Source organism: Macrotis lagotis, chromosome X (assembly GCF_037893015.1).
Source record: "Macrotis lagotis isolate mMagLag1 chromosome X, bilby.v1.9.chrom.fasta, whole genome shotgun sequence".
NCBI classification, from domain to species: domain Eukaryota; kingdom Metazoa; phylum Chordata; class Mammalia; order Peramelemorphia; family Peramelidae; genus Macrotis; species Macrotis lagotis.
Window position 1 is genome coordinate 255,816,970 of NC_133666.1, and position 20,058 is coordinate 255,837,027.

The window sequence follows — 20,058 nt, forward strand, 5'->3', positions numbered from 1 at the left end:
TATGTTGGGCTGAAACTGATTCCTTGACCATAAAAGTCAGTAGAGTACAAGTTTCTCTGGTATCATTCTGAAACACTGAGTGCTGTCAATCCGTCAGGAGGTGGTGTTTACCAACTCCCAATATTTTTTTTCAGATTTCTTAAACTCGGTGATTCAATAAGTGGTTCATGAATCGCCCAGAAGCCGTCCCGATTAAATAATAAAGAACCCATTTCCGTTAAAATGGACGAGTTATGCCAGCTTCTGATGTTTTCGACGACGGCTTTGCAGGTAGTGTCCTTCCTATCTGCCTGCGGGACTATTTTTTTAACTTAAAAAAAAAGTAAAGAGAAGATGAACCGGTATTATGGCTCACACCCACCAATGATTATGGGCTGATCTACCAGGCAGTGGAGAGCAGGCAAAAGGAATTTAGATTAGTTTTGATCTCTTTCCCACTATTTAGAGGGAGGATAGGGTAATTTCAAATAGTTTTCAACAATTCCTGGGGCTTCTGTGGATCAAGTAAAGCTCTATTTAGATTAGGGACCTGTAAAAACTGTTTAAACTGCTAGAGCTATATCAGACTCTTTCAGTTCCATATTAAATATGGAAGAGTTCCATATGGAAATAGAACCATTTTCACAAAAAGCATGACTGTTGAACATGTGGGGAGCAAAATTATTATCTAACATCTCAAAATGAAGTAGAAAAGAAAAATTGATTGGCTCCTGAAAACCAGCTCTCAAGGAGGCTGAAAGGAGAATTTCAGGGTGACCAAGATAGTATTATTTCTTATGGGGTTGCCATATTTAGAGTCTAATGTCAATCAAAAAATAGGCAATTAGTGGCTTAATAGACCCTACTAGAAAGATGGTCTTTTTGCAGAATTAAATTTTTTTTAACATTTTGATTTTATTTTTTCAAGTTTTAGCATGCCTCAGAAAATAACTTTGCAGTTTTCCCTCCATTTTTGTGAGAAGCTTCCATTTTTATTATGCATCTATTTTTTTATGCCATATTTTAATGTTGGGTAAAAGAAAGAACAAAGACAAATTAATTAGAATAGCATGTTCTTGCAACCTGAAAAAAAAATCTAGTCTGATTATATTGATCTTGGCTACTATTCTCATTACCTGTGGTACTGAAGAAATAGAGGTTTGAGTTAGGGTGATTTGAGATAGAGGATATTATGATTTCAATTCTATATAAATATTGATAGAACAGCCCCTACAAATGTATTGTCTTTATACATAATGGATTATGATAATCCTGTCCCTATTTTTTTCTTTTTTGCTTCATTTTAGTAACTTTAAAATATTTTATGGGATTTCTGGTGGGTTTTTTTTGAGATGGCACAAAAGCATTGCCTTTTTCATAGTAAAGTTTTGAAAAAAGTCAAAAAGAAACATTTGACTTCAGTCTTCTGTTTTACACTACAGGTCTAACAATCACAATAAAATTTTTCTTAGTAAAAGCAAATTGAAAAATATAATCAGGAATAATTATATACTCTGCAAGTCAATTTCAACTATTTAGCAAACCTACAAATCATGATTCTGTTTTTTGTTCTTATTTTCCAGGCTAATTATCTATGTAAGAAATATAATATGTCTAGTTAGAGTTGTGAAAACATAAAAGTATTATTGACTTTGAATCCCTGGTGTGAAATATGATACTTGTAGAAAGGCAAATATACCACCAGAATTAGCCTGAAGAGTAGAAGTGTAAATAAAAACAGTCCCTGAATTTGCTCATTTTCTTTTCTGTTATGGATGTAAACTGGAGTTTAATTATTAGTTGTGAAGCAAATAAAATAATAGGATCATAGATTTAGAACTGGAAGAAAATGCAGAGGCCTTCTATTCCCACCATTCTTTTTACAGATGAGAAAACTGAGGTTCAGGGAGGTGAAGTGGCTTGCTTTGACTTTAGACCCAACACTCTTTCCACTGGAAAAATATAAAGACATATGACTGAAAACCAAGAAACTAAGTTTACTCCCTGCATATTCTACAATCTTGTCATGTGACCTTAGGCAATTCAATGAACTTCTCTGTGCTTTAGTTTCCTCAGTGATAAGACTTTGCACTTTAGATCTCTTGGATTCTCACATTCCCTAATACCCTGAATCATGTCTGAATATATTAAGGCCAAGAATATATTAGCTTGGTCAAAATATTTTATTTTCTATTATAATAATGTACTATTGTCATCTTAAAGTTATTTAGTAGTGAGTGAAAATTGTCTCTACAGAATGGAAAAATTTTGAATACCACCCACTATATGAATAATTATTATTTATAAATACTTTTGTCTATTTAAAAAAGCTTTAACACAAGATTATTTTTTTATAACTATTATTGCTAGTAGTATTGCTGAATACAATGACCTAAGTATTTATATAGGAAAACCACATGAATCATAACCAGAATCATAGGCAAATTTGAGTTTTTTTGTATTTAACCTTTATGTAAAAGAGACAAGTGACATGAAAACAAGTTTATGCAATGACTTAACTTTTAATTAAATGCAATTTTATTGCAAAATGCAAAACATTCTTGTTTAGAATAATTATTTTTGTACATCATAAGTTTTTCAGTCATCAAGAAAAGATAAAAATATACATATCCTACTAGAATGTGGAATTTCAGAAACATTTTTCAAGAAAGAATTTTTTTCTGCTTTGAATGCTCCAATTTAGTTAATCCAAATACTCCAGCCACCTATTATTCTTATTAAGATTTTGCAATTCAGGGTGCAAGGTGGCACAGTGGATAGAGCACTGGCTCTGGAGTCAAGAGGACTTGAGTTCAAATCTGGTCTCAGCTACTTATTAATTACTTAGCTGTGTGACCTTGGGCAAGTCACTTAATCCCATTTGCCTTGCAAAAATAAACTAAAAACAAGCAAAAAAAATTTTTTAATTCATACAAGATAGGATGGTAGGATTATTATATAAAGCACAAGGCCAAATAAGTCAGTCTCCAGATGATATATATATATATATATATATATATATATATATATATATATAATCGAGACCAGTAATATTTTACAAAATGCTGATTTTTAAAAAGAAAGATTGTCATTTCTGTATATGGAGGGGTACTAGGTTAAATCTTTTTAGACTAGTAAAAAATTTGTTCTATTTGCAAAGACAAATTAAGTGGTCTCTTAATTCACCATTCATTTAATTCATCAACAAGATTGAATATTTACAATGAGAAAACGAAAGCAAGTAGCTCCTTGTCTTTATTAAAATAAATTGTATCAATATCTTTAAAAAATTATATTTACAAATTAGAATGGAAACAATATGAAGGCATAGATGGTATCATTTTTGCTTTTGTATCCTCAGTACCTTTTACTCCTTATACAAAGTAGATGCTTAATAACTGCTTGTTGATTAATTGTTTAGAGGATGATGATGATGATGATGACTCTCCCCTCCACCCCCAAAATAATCTTTATTCAGTTGCTATAATGTCTCTATGTTGTTTATAATTCTTGTAAATGATTTAGAGGTGTTTTTTAACTAATTTAATTGATAAGGGAATTCAGATTCAATGACTAGAAATACTAATAATGACAGATTTTAGTAAATGCCTGACAGTCTCTTCTTGTAACATATCATGTTATATATTTAATCTTTTGCTCCTACATATTGTTGTACAATGATTTTTCAATACAAAACAAAAAAACTGTACAAGTCTTTATTCAGACAAAATATAAAACTCAATAGAACATGAAGTGTTTCTAAATAAAGCTCTAAAAGTTAGGTGATTATTTTGGATTAGTCTGTGTTAAGGTCTAGGCAAAATGACTATGCCAATGACTAGGTCTCCCTCTCTTTGTTGAGAGATCCTAGAAACAATAACTATATTTTGGACAACATTTTTGTGTTGCTATCATGAGAATATGGATGGAATAAATGTTTAAGTGAGGCAATTGTTGCTTCAGTCACAAAATTTAACAAGTTGCCCAGTTTGCTACCACCATTTTTCTCTTGGGGAATTGAACCCTTCAAGGATCACTCTCTCTGGCAATAAGCTCTTTTCTGAAGTTGTATGTTGTTGACTTAAATCTTTTCTTTTCTATTTCCCAAGTTTAATTTTTAATTTTTCCCCTCTACTATCATCTTTCTTCTTTTTTTCTCTCCTCTCTTTTCTCCTTCCTTCCTTCCTTCCTTCCTTCCTTCCTTCCTTCCTTCCTTCCTTCCTTCCTTCCTTCCTTCCTTCCTTTTCTTTCCTTTATAAAGCCAAGTTAAATGACATTAAGCAATAGAAAATAATTAAACGGTTGATTTCAAGCAGATTCAAAGTGGAAGCCACAAGTTAAATATATTCCATGATCTTTTTCTTGTTTTTTTGGCTGTTGTTATACATTTAATTTTCTTTCTAACATTTCACTATATATTTTTACAAAGTTTCTTCATGGAAATACAGCAAAATTTTGTTAATATCGTTATTAATAAGATATGCTCATGATAATATTCTAAGTAAAATGACAGGAAAATATCTCTATTAATTAAAGTAGCCTATTCCTGTTGAAAATCAACAAGGTAACCTTATGGTAACTTGCTGTTTCATTGTACTTAATATTTTTTCTTATCAAAAATTTTTCTTTTAAATATATTTTGAACTTTTGGATTCACTAACAATCTTATAAAACTGTGAACATGATATGGAATCACATATTTCTAAAGCCAGCCTGCCTACAACCATGAAAATCATACTGAGGAAAAAAAATGCATGAAATTGGTATTCTTTTTCATTCAGCTAGCCTAAATCCTCACCTGTCCTGAGCACAGGGTAATTTCTGGAGCAATACTTAAAAGAAGATTTCAAAATCAGGGATAACAAAGTGTTTCTATATAATGGAAATGTAAACTACTTTATTTACCAAGTTGCTGGAGAAGATATTCTTTCCTCCACAAAAATGATTTCTGCATTGACATGAGAGATTATGGCATTAGCCAATAATAAAAGCCTTTCTGTGTTAGCACCATATTCCCCAAGATCTTATGGAAACAACAAATTTTCTTTTGCCAGTCAAGAAATAACTCAACTTGTAAAAGTGATAATTATGCTGATTCCCATGATTCATTTCTAAGATAATACACCATATTTTGAGATAGACTGCTATGCCATGTTTGAACAATTCTATTTTGTCTATTTTTTTTTAAATCGCAGAAAAAAAGAGAAAGACAAAAAAGGTGTAGAGATTGACATGGAGTTTACTATCATTGATGTCTTTGATCTCAGAAATATGATTCAGTTTTGAAAATTATTTTAATTTGCTACAATACTTAAATTCTAATTAGTAGATGAATTTTTTTAATATCATTTGAATGTGATGAATTTATGAAATGTTTGTGAAATGCATTATTATAAAATGTGTCTCTTTTTACTTATCTTTAAATGAAAGTTTGAGCTGTCCCAAATAACAGTTGTAGAATTGCTACTTGTGAAATTATTTTCCTTTGGCAATGTAGATGGAAAAGATTTGGAAAAAAAAAACTAGGGCTGGCACAATTGACAGGAATGTTGGAAAAAATGTTTAAATGTTGGCATAAGAATTCTTTAAAAATTCTAACTTATTCACATGTGAAATGAAAGTAAAAAAGCATCTGTCCTATTTTATGCACACTGACTAAATAAAAATGAACAATTATATTTTGCAAAGCATAAAGCCCTTTAAATGAAGGCACTCTGTCTGGTTTTTAATGACCTTTATATTATTTGTTCCACCAAATTAAACTATTGTGTTGAAGGGCAGACATACTTTGAAAAGCAGAGATTATAAAGAGAGAATGTTTTCATTTTTTCAACACTGATGACCTTAGCTAAAATATGAAATTTCTTAGAGACTCAACACATTTACTGCATTTGAGCAGAGACTTTTGGCTCTTGGCCCTATGCTTTCATTCTGTCCATTTATTGTTGGTATTTTTCCAGCTCAGATGGACATGTCTGATCACAGAATTTCTTTTTTCTGCCTCAAGTGGAGTTACATAGATTAAGTTGTTAAGGGTTACAAACCACATTTTTGTTACTTGCCACATTTCATGTTTTTAATTCTACAACCAGATGTGGCTATGTTTTCATTGAAAACAAACAAGAGGCTTAGAGCAAATATGAAATTTTATTTTCCTTGTTTCCAAAACTTACTTTAAATCATTGTTTTAAAGAACAATATGATATTTGGATTATCACCTAAGGAGGTTTTTGTGTGTATTAGTCATGGAAAAACATGACTATTTGGATCTCTTATCCCTAACTAACAGTAAAACTTTAGCACAAATATTTCACCCTACTGTGGGATTATTTACAAGTAGAGTATATTTCTTCATGTGTTCAAGCATATTAAAACAAAGAACTCAGTGCGTGGTATCATAATTCTGACTGAAAGAGTCCACAGAGTACCTAATCTCCTTTGATCCTTTATGTTGAACAGTTCAGGCCGTGGTACTTGCCTTGATAATGAGCCTCCCAAGCGTGACTTTCTTTATCCAGCTGTGGCCCCAGGTCAGGTGTATGATGCTGATGAGCAGTGTCGTTTCCAGTATGGAGCAACATCCCGTCAGTGTAAATATGGGGTAAGAAGTCTTAATACTTATGCTTAGTGTACTGCTTAGTCATTTGCATATTTGTCCATTCATGACACAACTGTTGAGTTAGATGGAACCATTTGTTGCATGTTTACCTTGTTGTTTGAGTAACACTCGCAATAAAAATATAGCCTAAAAAGTTAAAATTGCATCTTTTTTCCCCTGATTTGTATATTCACTATTCTCAGCTGTTGAATGATATTGAGTTGGCTAGTTCCTTTCAAGAAAGCAAGAAGACTCTTAATAGCTTCCAATATTTTTATTTTTATGTGTTAAGTTTATGGTGTTCAAAAAAACCCCAATGGCTTTGAAATCCTTTCTCTACTTTTTTTTTCTTTTTTAATTTTAATCTAATAGGCACTTTCAAATTAGTTAGAATTGTTTCAATTCATAGTTGTTAGTACTGAGGTCATTCAGCTGTTGCTTTACCCACTACCCACACTCAAGCAAATCCTTAGGCAGGGCCAAAATGACATGATCTCAAAGAATAAAACAAACAAAAAGATGACTATGAAAAAATGCTGGCATCCAATTGATTATCTTTCCACATCTGCCTTATGAAGTAGCAATGTGTGTACCAGCATGGAATGTTTGGTTGGTTTCTTCCTAAACTTTAGATTAAAAAATTAGCCTGCCTTGCACAGTGTTGTGGATATAGAGGGTATATTTGTTTTATATTTATTGAATGAATGAAACTTATAAATATATTTGAAGGAAATAATTGTCTTTTAAAATTCTAGTAATTTTGAATTTCTCTTATCTGTGGGAATGTTTTTAAAAAATATTTTTGGTAACATTAAAAGGAATTAAAAGTTTCAGTTTATTTAGACTAAAAGGTGTACTCAGTTTATTTATACCAGTTACTCCTATTGGTCTCCAATACAAAGGGAATTGGTTTTTAATCCCCTTGGGATAACAAATATAGTACCATTCTTGGGCAGACTTGCCATTTTGTGCAGGAGATATAAAGATTGTATGTGACTGACAAATTCTTTGAGGTCCTTGAGCAAGTTTTTTTCCTTTCTTTTGTCTTCTTTAAAATCTTCACATATCTACTTAACGTTTATTTCATTGCGTCAGTCAATCAACGAGGATATCTTAAACATCTATTATGTGCGATTCTAGGGAGGCAAAGACAAAGACCCTCCAAACCACAGAGTCCCTCCTTGCAAAGAGTTTACATTCTATTGGGGAAGCAATAGGAAGAAAATTCACTTGAATTAAGTAAGAGGGAGCTAGAGAATCAAAAGGAAGAGATGAGAAGGGAATGTGTCTCTCACATTCTAGGTGTGTGACAACCTGAGCAAAGACATGGACATTGGAAATGGAATATAACACATGAGGACATAGAAGGGACAGCAAATAGGTCTGTTATGCTGGAATTATCATTTCTGAAAAACATAAAGAATAAACATAGAAAGTTAGCTGGAGTCTGGAGATTTCAAAGTGCAAACAGATGAATTTGTATTTTTTCTTAGAGGAAATAGGGAACCATTTTTGAAGCAGAGTTTTACATGGTCAGACTTGATGTTTAGGAATATGACTTAGTAGATCAATTGGAGTGGGGAGAGCCTAGAAGTAGCTTGATCAATTAAGAGGCTACACAAAATTTATGAACTAGGGAAGCTGTGGCATGAGAGGAAAGAAAGGGGGAAAGAATAGTTTTAGAAGTAGATTTTATAGGACTTTACAAGTGACTAGATATGAAGGATGAAGGAGAATGAAGAGTCAAGAATTATGAAGAGATTATGAAACTGAGTGACTGGAAGGATAGAGTATCCTTGACAGGAATTGGGAAATGAATGAGAAAGATTTGAAGAGAAAGAAGAGTTCTGATTGAGACTTGCTAAGTTTGAAATGCTTATGGGACATCCACTGGAAAATGTTTAAATGGTAGTTGGTTCTTTGAGGAAGACTCTCACAGAAGATATTAAGGCTGGATATTTAGATTTGGGAATCATTTACATAGAGAAGACATTTGAACTGAAGGGAACTGATTGTTATGTTACTCTGTTCTTTCTATGATTTCATTAATCTGTGAAAGTAAATAAGATTTGTTAGTTAAGGCTTAACTCCATAGAGCTGAAATTAATGACCAAATGGATCTTTTAGATTATCTGTATTATCTATTAGATTATATTATTTATTCATGCTTTTACTTTTCTTTATTGTCAAGGATAATGTGAATCTCAAACTGTAGTTTGGAATATTGTTTTTCCCTCTATATACTTATGTTAATTTCTATATTTTTGTATATATTGATCTGTATTGTCAATAAAATAGAAAACTAGGTAATCCTTGGGTGTTATTCCTCAAAGTAATATTTTAACTTGCATCTGTTATCTTTTCATGAATAAAATTGTCATTCACATCAGTTGTAACTGAGTATTTAAATACTAGAAAATCAGGCTAGTTACATATGAATGAACTGAATACATTCTGTTTATTTTTTATTATTTTATTTATTTTTTTATTACTTCTTTAGATCTTGTATTAATAAAATGTGCACTGTGTTTTCAACTCTGAAATTAGATTAGAAGTTCTGCACAGATCAACATGCATGTTACAAATATGTATTTCAACTGTGCCCATACCTATTCATTAGAAAATTAGTTTCCAGGGCGGCTAGGTGGTGCAGTGGATAGAGCACCAGCCCTGGAGTTAGGAGTTCAAATTCAGCCTCGGATACTTAATAAATACCTAGCTGTGTGGCCTTGGGCAAGCCACTTAACCCCATTTGCCTTGCAAAAAACCTAAAAAAAAAAAAAAGAAAAGAAAAAAAAAAGAAAATTAGTTTCCTTAAGCTCATATACTTGCTTAGAGAGTTACATTAAAAAAAAAAAAGAAAAAACTTGCAGTGAAGAATCTAGTATGTTGGGTCAAAAGTCCATTTTTTAATGAGCATCTAAATATATGCTAGACAATTGCTACTGTCTAGTAAGTAAGTATGTGGCGGAAAAGCTGAATAGAACTGTATTTACACAGCTGTTGTTACTGGTAGATTTTCAGGATTTAAAAATCTTTATAATGCCATTTTAGAAAACAAACCACAGTGTAGTTCACATAGTCAATTTCATCAGGTAAATAAGGCACACATCTGATAATGGCCTTCAAGAATGAAGAAGTCATCTATATTTTGATCAGCCTAGTGCCTGGCAAGTAACTGAAAATTGGTAAATCTTTTTAATATATCTTCCATATGAATGTGAGTGCCAAGAGGGAGCAGACATCCATCCTTGCAGTTGGGTCATTGCTGGATTCTATCCAGTTTATTCAGATTAAGAATACTTTATGAAGTTGGGGATTTAGGAAAGGTTGCTCAGATCTTTCCTTCCACTCTGTCCTTGTACTCGATGTGGTGTTCAGACAGGATTTCTAATGACAAGAGATGTGGTTCATGGGAACCACAGCAGTGACCACACTTATCTACTCTCTGGTGCTTCCAACTTTTGGTCACTGTGTGGTCAATATAGTGGCTGCCATGTACCACATTCATAACCCTCAGAAATCCTGCTTCAAATCTTTACAGTAGAAGATTCATCAGTTTATATGTTGATCAAATTTGTGAACTCACATAAAATATTTTTCATCGTTTCTTCATTATTGTTCTGGGGTTGAGTCTTGGCTATGATTCCCATATATTTCAGAAGTAGGAGAAAAGTGATTGTTGTCATGAATGAATTTGTAAAATGATAAAATACTATAAGTTTAAAAATGACCAAATAATGAAGTCTTGAATTTACCATCCATTTTTTCTTGAAAAAATTTAAAATCCTTTGGTGAAGTGCTTCATTCATTTCCACAGCATATAGATGGGAAAGCTTACTTTTTTAAGCTCTCAAATGGTTGGTATAGCTTGATCTGAAACTCCACACTCTTTCCTAGTCATGTGTTTTTTCCACTAGCTATAATGAATGTGCATAGTAAATTAAGGGTACCATATATTCCTTGTTTTAGGGGACAGTTTATGATTTTATCACTCCTTGCCCAGTGGAAGCTGACTCTCAGGGTTTTATTTGTTTATTTGTTTGTTTAGGAAATTCTCCAAAAAACCAAGCCCCTCTTCTATGCTATTCATGTCTGGAAGAGAAGGGTAAGACTAGAGCTTCCTTAGGGCCACAAAGGTACTTGAAGAATCGAGAATATTCCGAGGTATAAAAATATTTAAGTTGTCTAAAACCCTGAATATTGGGTTTGAATTTCTTTTCAATAGATTGTATGAATGAATTTCACTTTCTCATATGTTTAGAGATAGGGTCTCTTCAAGGAAACATCATGCCAACAGCATGAAAAGTGCGATATCACAGATTATTTAAAAAATATGCTAGGTCTGTAGTAGTGATGTTACTAAGTGATTACTAAGTGATGTTACTAAGCTTCTTAAGTAACTTGAACTTCCTACTGAAGGAACCCACAAATAAAGCAACTATATCCAAAAGTGTTTACTTTTTATAAGTGTTAACTATTATAATGTATTATAGTCATCTGCATTTCATAGCATTGCATACATAAATATGATATCATGCAACTATAATAAATGCTATAATAATAACTAATATTACTATGGTACATGAAGGCTTTCACAATACTTTATATATATTTTCTCATTTGTGCCTATCACTTCCTGAAGGAATGTACTTGGCCTGTCATCTTTTTTTGTGCTTTTTGTTTTGATCTTTCTTTCCTGATAAAAAAGAAGTAGAAAACCTGTATTATGCAAAATACACTGAAATAATAATCTGCATTAATAATGTTAAAGTCAGAAATTATTTTAATACCAATATACTCACTATTATACCTGCACATTATGAGGAGTCTAGACTGTGAGTGATCCTATTGATTTTACACTAAAGTGTAAAGTGATTTTTAAGTAAATGGATGAATTCAGGACTCTTAGCTCAGGCTTAACTCTGAATTTCCTTGTTTTGTCAGTTTAAATCATGCCCCAAACATTATTTCAAAATAGCTTTAGTGGTTCAATATATGTTAACAATAAACAGTGCATAGTTTACTGGTTAGCATCAGGACAGAGCTGGTCTACAGATAGACATAAGGCCCCAGACAAAACCTCAGAAATTTTATAGATCTTATTAGTGTTGGCACATGGTTGACCTCGCTGTGGTGCATTTTATTATCTGTGAAGTTTTTTCACAGCCTGAGAGGACTTAGAACTAACACATAAACATTTTTTGGTATATTGTGTTTTGCTTTTCTTTCTTTATCATAAGTATTGTTAGACAAAGTATCGCCCATAGTCTGATATTGATCACCAAATCCTTATCACATTTTCTAGAAACAACTTCATCTTATCCCTGGAGACAGGTTCTCCTGTCTAGCACTGTCTAGCAGTAAAAGAATGGGATGAATGCTATATAAATATATGAATGCTATATAAAAGAGTGAGTGAATGCCATATGAATACTGGTGTCCTCCATTCATATGTTTCAGATTTGGTTCTATGCTTCTCCCAAAGAGTCTGTGGGGTCCAAACTTTGATCTGTGGGGCACTTGGAGTCTTCTAATAGATGCATTCTTCATTTGGAGGGTTATCAGAAAAGTTAGAATGTGACTTGTAAATTTTAGTTAATAAGCTTACACATTATTGGATTTGCTTTTCCAAGTGAATGTGAATCTCTGACCAAAGATCACAGATTTAGAGCTCTAAACTTTGTTTCTTTTCCTCTATCCTTCTCCCCTTGCCATCCCTGTCATGGTCCTCCATGGAAAATTTTGGAACAGCCTGCTAAAATTAAAGCCAGATGCAGCTCTAGATTGATGCTTCTACTTTGTGATTGCTTCATTGAATGAATGAATGCATTTCTTCCTTCATTAAAAGTAGTTCCTTCAATGCAATGAAAAATTACTCCTTTAAAAGAAGGTAAAATCTTAACATATATGTGGCATTGTTCCAAGCCTTCAGAAAAAAAATTAGACATACAAATAAAAATATCTCATTATAGTATGTATTTTGTTATCAAAATAATCAGTGCTGACATAGGTTTAAAATAAATGTTAAATTGTTCAGTGTTCCTGAACCTGCTGTCATATTACTTTGAGTGAATACAGCAAAACTTTTAGTGCTCCCTTATTTACTATTATGCAGAAAATTATAAGGTTTCTAAGATCCAGAATCCCCTCTGGAACAAATAGAGATCATACTTTAGAAAACCATGTTGCAAAACTGGAGACTTTTGTGAAATTCTTGCTTCTTATTGCTTTGTAAATCTAAAAATGTTACATAAAGGGCTAGCTATAATTATTACTCTTTTAGCAGAAATGTTATTTACAGGACTATTTTCTACTATAAAATTTGCTTAATGATAGAGATGACTCTGAAACCAGCATTCTTTGATTTGATTCTGAGATGAAATGAGGCACTTTCAAGTTATTAAACAGTAAATAAAAGTTTTACTTTGACCTAACATTGTTATACAATAAGTATTCAGTGGCACTGAGCTACTCTGGACATAGTCTGCATAATAGTAATTCCTATCCTCAAAGTAATAATTAGATCAGGGTTCTAATCAGTAGATTAGATCAGTAGAAAGATATAGGGATACATGGACTTCATAAATCTACCAAGTCAAAGGTGCTTGTTCCTACTTCATAGTTGGGACTTTTTGTGCCCTTGGAGAATTAGGAAGATACATGTGGAAGTAGGGACCAATAAAGTTCTGGTACCACTGGGAAACTAAAGGCTGGGGAGATGCTGTGGAGACATATCAGAAGTTGTAGTGGTGGTAGTTGTTGTTCCATTCATGTCTGGCTTTTTTTGTGTCCCTATTTGGGCTTTTCTTGGCAAAAGTACCAGAGTGGTTTGCCATTTTCTTTTCCAACTCATTTTCCAGATGAGGAAACTCAAGCAAGCAGGGTTAAATGACTTGCCCAGAATCACACAACTAGGAAATGTCTGAGGCTGGATTTGAACTCAATTCTTCCTAACTATAGGCTCAGCACTCTATCCATTATACTACCTAGCTGCTCAAGGTGGGGGGGTGGGGTGGAGGGGTGGGTCTAACTCATTTTGTAGGGAAACACCAGTAAATAGTAACACTATGATGCGCATAATGTTTCATTGGACAAAATTTGGGATTCTATAATTTCAATTTTAAAATAGAAGGAAAGTCAAAGTAGTCCACGGTAGAATTTGTTTGAAATGTGATGGAATCAATGAAAAGAATACAGCAATAACATAATTTTGAAGCCATTAAATTATGTCTTTTTTGTTATCTTTTTATGCTATATGTTGAATATGCTTATTGATAATAATACAGCTTTAGTGCTTTTTTCCCTTAGCAATTATTTGTTCTAAATTAAATCAGCAGCAGCTGGATTCTTCCAAAGTCTCTGGGATGCCTAACTTTATTTTTGAGGTTTGCATGTTTGAAATTATCATTTATTGAGATAATTTATTCCACCCCATTCATTAGAATTCTAATGTCAGGTTATGCAAGGATCACCAATCCATTAACAAAAACCCTATTTAGTTATAATATGAAAACAACAATAAAAAAACAAATAAGAATCAAATAGTAGAAGCTAACTCTACCCTTCATTCACCAATGGGTGCAATCCCTAACAGGTTACAAAAGTATAAACTAATTTCACCCAGATACTCCCTAATTCCTTAGCATATCTGCAAAAGAACCTTTAGAACTCATGTCCCCAGTGATAGGAAAAAAAGAAAACAGTTTAGTGTTGTCTACCTTATGGAGATTTGTAAAAGCTTCTTGGATGCAAGGTGAAATCTGTAATGGTTGATCTGCTTAGCTGCAGAAATGTGGCAAGGACTCGGGTTTGGGGATACCATGTATTCACTGCTGCCTCTATGTCTACTCTTACTGTAGTTTGACTTTTTATCTCAAGGAAGCTCAGGAATATTCTAGGAATGTTTGGCCTGTGAGGCCAGTAACCTTGCCAGACTGCTTTTTTTTCTCTTCTCTTCTCTTCTCTTCTCTTCTCTTCTCTTCTCTTCTCTTCTCTTCTCTTCTCTTCTCTTCTCTTCTCTTCTCTTCTCTTCTCTTCTCTCTTCTCTTCTTTCTTTCTTTTTTCTTTTCTTTTCCTTTCCTTTTCTAATTTTCTGCTACCTAATCTGCAAACAGGCAGAAGGTTAGTGGGAGTCAGAGCTCCTAGGCCTTTTCCAATAAATAGCATTTTTCCTTTCTCTTCACTGTGGACATGAAGTTATGCTAGAGAGCTCCTAGTTAGGGAAGAGGCAATGCCTGCCTTTATTACAAGAGTCTCTCATGCTCACTTGTGCCATCTTTGTTACAGCAATATATCACTGACTTTCACTTATACATCAATTAAATAAGGGTTAGATAGTTTCTTACAAATAAATGCATTACATTTATTTTGGAATCTAAATAATAACAATATTTATTTAGGAATAATATTACAGTGATACATATAAATATGTGACTATAACCTAAGTGAGAGACTGAGAGTGAGTGACTGTAACCTGAGGACTGTAGGCCTAAAGATGCTAACAGCACCCATAGGAGGGAAACAAGAGAAAGAGGGACCTGAGTTCAGGTTCTACCTTTGATAAATACTGGATGTTTGACACTGAATGAGTTACTTAAGTTTTCATTGTTACAGATAACTATAAAACCAATCCTTGTGGACCTGCATTGGTAGAAGGAGTTTGCTCATGTGAAGCACTTACATCAGTGAAATCATAGAACTAGACCAGAGGTGATCCACAACATGAAGTACACCAGAACCAGATTAAAATGTAATTGGGAAATATTTAACAACAAAAAATACAGTAAAACATTTTAAAACTAAATATATAGCCAGAGATATGCTTGTATATGGGTTAGTGGCACCCTTTTCTGTTTCAGTTTGTCACTTGTCTAGATGGAAAAAAGGGAGTTTCCAAGAAGAATTATCTTCATAAAGAGCAAGAGGGAATCCTTAAAACTCCTACTCTTCAAAACCTCTAGGATAATGAACCCAAAATTGCATAGTGGTAAGAACACAGGACTTGACATTAGAAAATCTGATTTTCAGTCAGCTCCAAAACTTATTACTTATGTGACATTTACCCAAAAAGCATAGTCTAAAGTCTATTTTAGTTTTTAACTCCTAGGATATGGCTTGGAATACTCCTTCCTTAAAGAGACTTTGAGGGGCGGCTAGGTGGCATAGTGGATAAAGCACCAACCTTGGAGTCAGGAGTACCTGGGTTCAAATGCAGTCTCAGACACTTAATAATTACCTAGCTGTGTGGCCTTGGGCAAGCCACTTAACCCCGTTTGCCTTGCAAAAACCTTAAAAAAAAAGAGAGACTTTGGAGAAGAAAGCAGCAAAAATGACTGTAAGTTTAGCAGATGGGATTTATGAAAAGGAAGTTGAAATGAGTAGAATAAAATTTAGCTGAGTGATAACTTTTAAAAAGCATAAAACTAAGGATTATTTGTTATGTTGTGAAGATTGATGTCAAATTGTTCTTCACTTGTACTGATAGTAAGTTAAGAAACAACTTGCAATTGGAAATGCCAATTATCGAATGCTAGGAAAATGATGGTGATTATCTCAACAACGATGATGTGACTCAGTTATCTGGAAGTGCAGCAGCCACTCATGAGCCAGATTCCACTATTTATCAATTTGGAAGCTCTCACCAGCTCTATTTCCAACCTGGGCTGGTTTGCCCTTCTTTTGGCAGGTTGGTGGCTCCCCACTCTTGGTGCTGGACATGGTATGGACATTATTAGTCTTAGCCTTGCTGCAGCTTAACTATGAACTTAAGCAATCCATCAACCTCAGCTGCACCCATAGCAATGATTACCTGTTTGCACCACTAGACCCAGCTAGATGACTAAATAACAGGAAAAAAGTCCATGTTGGGAAGAATTATTAAATACTGGGATGTTTTTAACTGTGATTATAAAAATACTTTTTATGATGATCTTGCACATAGAATGGTGTTCATTGATTTGGGTGTAGAAATAGGCAAGATAACAAATCAGAGGTATTATCTTTTTAATCAGAATTCCTTCATATATAAAGACATTCAGAAATTGTAGAATCAGCCTGTCCAGTAGGGAAAGATCTTTGTTTGTTTTTGTTCTCTAACTAGGTGTGGATCAATTGAAACAGAAGCATTTTATATTTAATATTGATAATGGATCCTTCTCACTATAGTCTTCAAATTTTTTTTTTCTTGGTTGCATCTTGATTAGTGCTGTTTTTTAAAAAAGGAAACACTTCCATTTGTTTTCTTTGCTAGTAAGTAGTTATTAAAATGACCCAGGTTGAACTCTGGGTTAGGGCTCTGACTCTCTTTCCTTGCACAATAGGATTAAAATCTATTTAAGGTCACTGGAGGATACATTATCCCTTTTCATCTGATAGTTACTAAACACCTGGAATGGGGCCATCCGGTCACCATGTGTTGTTCTTGATTTTTGTTTTGTGCGGTGAAATGGTAACTAAACTTTCTAATCAGGATTCTCCTCCTGACCTTTCAAAGGCCTTGTTCTCCTGGGTTTTCAGGCTATTTTATTGGAGACAGCTGTTGAGGGATGTTAGTGATAAGATAATCAGAGCAAAGGGAGCCTCTCAAATCCAGAATCAAGGACCCTGACTAAGGGTTGCCCCAGGCAGATACCTTTGAGCAAGATTATATCTTTTTTTTATGACCTCTACCTTTAAAAAAAAACAAAACAAAACCCAGTCCAGCAATAAAGAAGTCATTATATCCTCAGACACCTAATTTGGTTTCCTTATTGATATAATAGTTGTAAAAGTTATTCTGGGTTTCTGATTTTTACCAGAAAAGCAGAATTGCCTTCTTTGCCTTTGTTGTTTATAAACATGCACAGTATATAAAATTTCACATATTCCTTAGCAGGTAAGAAGGGAGAACCAAATTAATTAACAGAAAAAAAACCCTAAAAGTTTCACATCCTTTTTTTAATGTCCAGGGAAAATGAGAAACAGAGGGAAAGTAAGAATATTTAAAGAACTCAGGCAGATACATTTTAATTTTGTTGAGAACAATTGCCTATGCTGAATGAAAATTGCTGCTGCTAGGATCAGAGAAGCCCCTGTTAGCATATTGGCAGTTATATTCTGCACATCTACAAAATCTATCTAAGAGTTCCATTTTCTTCTTGTTTGTTTATAATTATAAGGTGGTATGTGCATAAATTGTTGAGATGACTATACAAATAAAAGGGTAATTACATCTAATTGCTGCTAAGATATGACAACTTATGTCTTCAATACCATTCTGCCACTCAGAGTTGCAAGGTAAATTTTTTAAAAAAAATTTTTGGTGACAAGATAATTTTTGTTTGCATTCATCTTTCAATTCACAGAAAATACAACAAAGTCAAATCTGGATTTAGAACCCACAGAGAAGCATGCAGGATGCTTTGTGTAATATTTTATGCACGATTAACCTAATTAAGCTGTCATCAATCATTTTTTACTTGACTCATGACTTATTGTTAGATGCTGGTTTTTTTTTTAATGAGAATCCAGCCCAAAAATGAAAAGAGGAAAACCAGAGGATTTTCCCTCAAACAAACTCATTTTGTTTGGTTATTCAAATATTTTCTTTCACTTTGGAACAATGCTAGGAACCAAATGGCAGAGAAATGCAAGGGTCTTTCAAACTGTGCAATTCTTACATACAAAGTAAACTATTCATCTTCTCTACTCATATAAATATAACTACTAGCAGGGTGAAGTTTGGGTTGACTAACCCCATTCTCCCTTGGCCATAATTTATCCTCACACCACCCATCCTATGCAGGTCACAAGTCACAGAGCTTCACTTGAAATATTGAAGAAAGGTCATAGAGCTAGAAGAGAATTATTGTTTTACAGATAAAGACACCGAGGCCCAAAGAGAGCAAGTGACTTGCTCAAGGTTATGTAATTAGTATAAAGCAGAATCAGAACTAGAACTCACATGCTCTTGAGTGTTCTTTTTTGTTGGGAGATTTTTTTTTATGAGGCAGAAAAAAGAAACCAAAAATGAGTGATAAATATATTAGTTATCCTTAAAGAATAATCATTTATATTGTAATTATTGAGTGATTATGTCACTACCTTAAATATATTGAAAGATGACCTTCCTTCCTTCCCTCCCTTCGTTCCTTTCCTTCCTTCCTTCCTTCCTTTCTTTTTTTATGGTTTTTTAATTTATTTTTTATTCTCATTTTGTACAAATGTTTTTCTTTACATTAATAAAATATACTTGTTTACAAGTAAACACAATACCCCTCCTCCCCCATGAATATAGATAGACTTGCTTGGGCAAAAAAGTAAAGGGGGGAGAAAAAATTAAAATTAAAAAATAATAGTAATAATTGTAGGTATGGCCAGGTGGTGCAATGGACAAAGCACCAGCCCTGGAGCCAGGAGCACCCGAGTCCATATCCAGCCTCGTAAACCCAATAATCACCCAGCCATGTGACATGCAAGCCACCCGATCCCCACTGCCCTGCAAAAACCAAAAAGAAGAAAAAAAAAGACCCAAAATAAAATAAAATAGTAATAATAGTTGGGGTGGCTGGGTGGCAGACAGAGCATTGGCCCTTGAGCCAGGAGCACCTGGGTCCAAATCCGGCCCCAGACACCCAATGATCACCCTGCTATGTGGCCCCAGGCAGGCCACCCAGCCCCACTTGCCCTGCACCCTCCCCCAAATAATAATAACAAAAAATGTGTTTCAGTCTTTGTTCCAACATCATCAACTCTGTTGTAAGTGGATCACATTCTTTATGATAAGTCCATCACAAAAGTTAGTTCCATATTTTTCCAATGTTGCCATTGCTGATCGCAACTCCCTCCTTTTGTATTTCTCCACTACCATGTACTATATTTTCTCTCTCCTTTCACTCTGACTCTGCTGTAGGGTTGCTGAGTGGCACAGAAGACAGATCCCTGGTCCTGGGGCCAAGAAGCCCTGAGCCCCCATACCACCCCTTAGGCCCAGAATCCACCTGGCCCTATGGTCCTGGGCAAGCCATCTAATCCCAGCCCCTTGCAAGAAGTAAAAAAAGAAAATGTGTTATATCTGACCACTGTCCCGCCATGGTCCATCCTCTCCTCCTTTATTCACATCCCCACCCCTTCCCCCTGCTCCCCCCTCCTTCTTACTCCAGTTGTCTATACCCCATTGAGTATATTTGCTGTTTCCTCTCCTAGCCATCTCTGATGACAGCAGAGGTTCCCTCATTCCCCCTTGCCTCCCTCCTTCCATATCATTGCAATAACTCATTGTAATAAAAAAAATCTTATTATGTGAAATAGCTTGGACTATTCCCCCTCTCCCTTTTCTTCCTCCCATTTCATTTCCCTTTTTTTTCTTATTGACTCCATTTTTACACCATATTTTATTTTCGAATTCAGCTTTCTCCTGTGCTTCAACTATAAAAGCTCCCTCTACCTGCTCTATTAACTGAGATGGTTCATATGAATATTATCAGTATCATTTTTCTATA

The 20,058-nt window shown here is 34.0% G+C and overlaps 1 protein-coding gene across 7 annotated transcripts in view; it reads left to right on the forward strand.

The window, feature by feature from the left end:
* The window catches only part of ADAMTS6 (ADAM metallopeptidase with thrombospondin type 1 motif 6), a 336,979-nt gene that overhangs the window by 200,546 nt on the left and 116,375 nt on the right, over positions 1-20,058 (forward strand). For all 7 annotated transcript variants that reach the window (XM_074202710.1, XM_074202713.1, XM_074202711.1 and 4 more), the window contains one exon: positions 6,439-6,580. In XM_074202710.1, the coding sequence (XP_074058811.1) occupies positions 6,439-6,580 (142 nt within the window). The remainder of the gene's footprint in view (positions 1-6,438; positions 6,581-20,058) is intronic.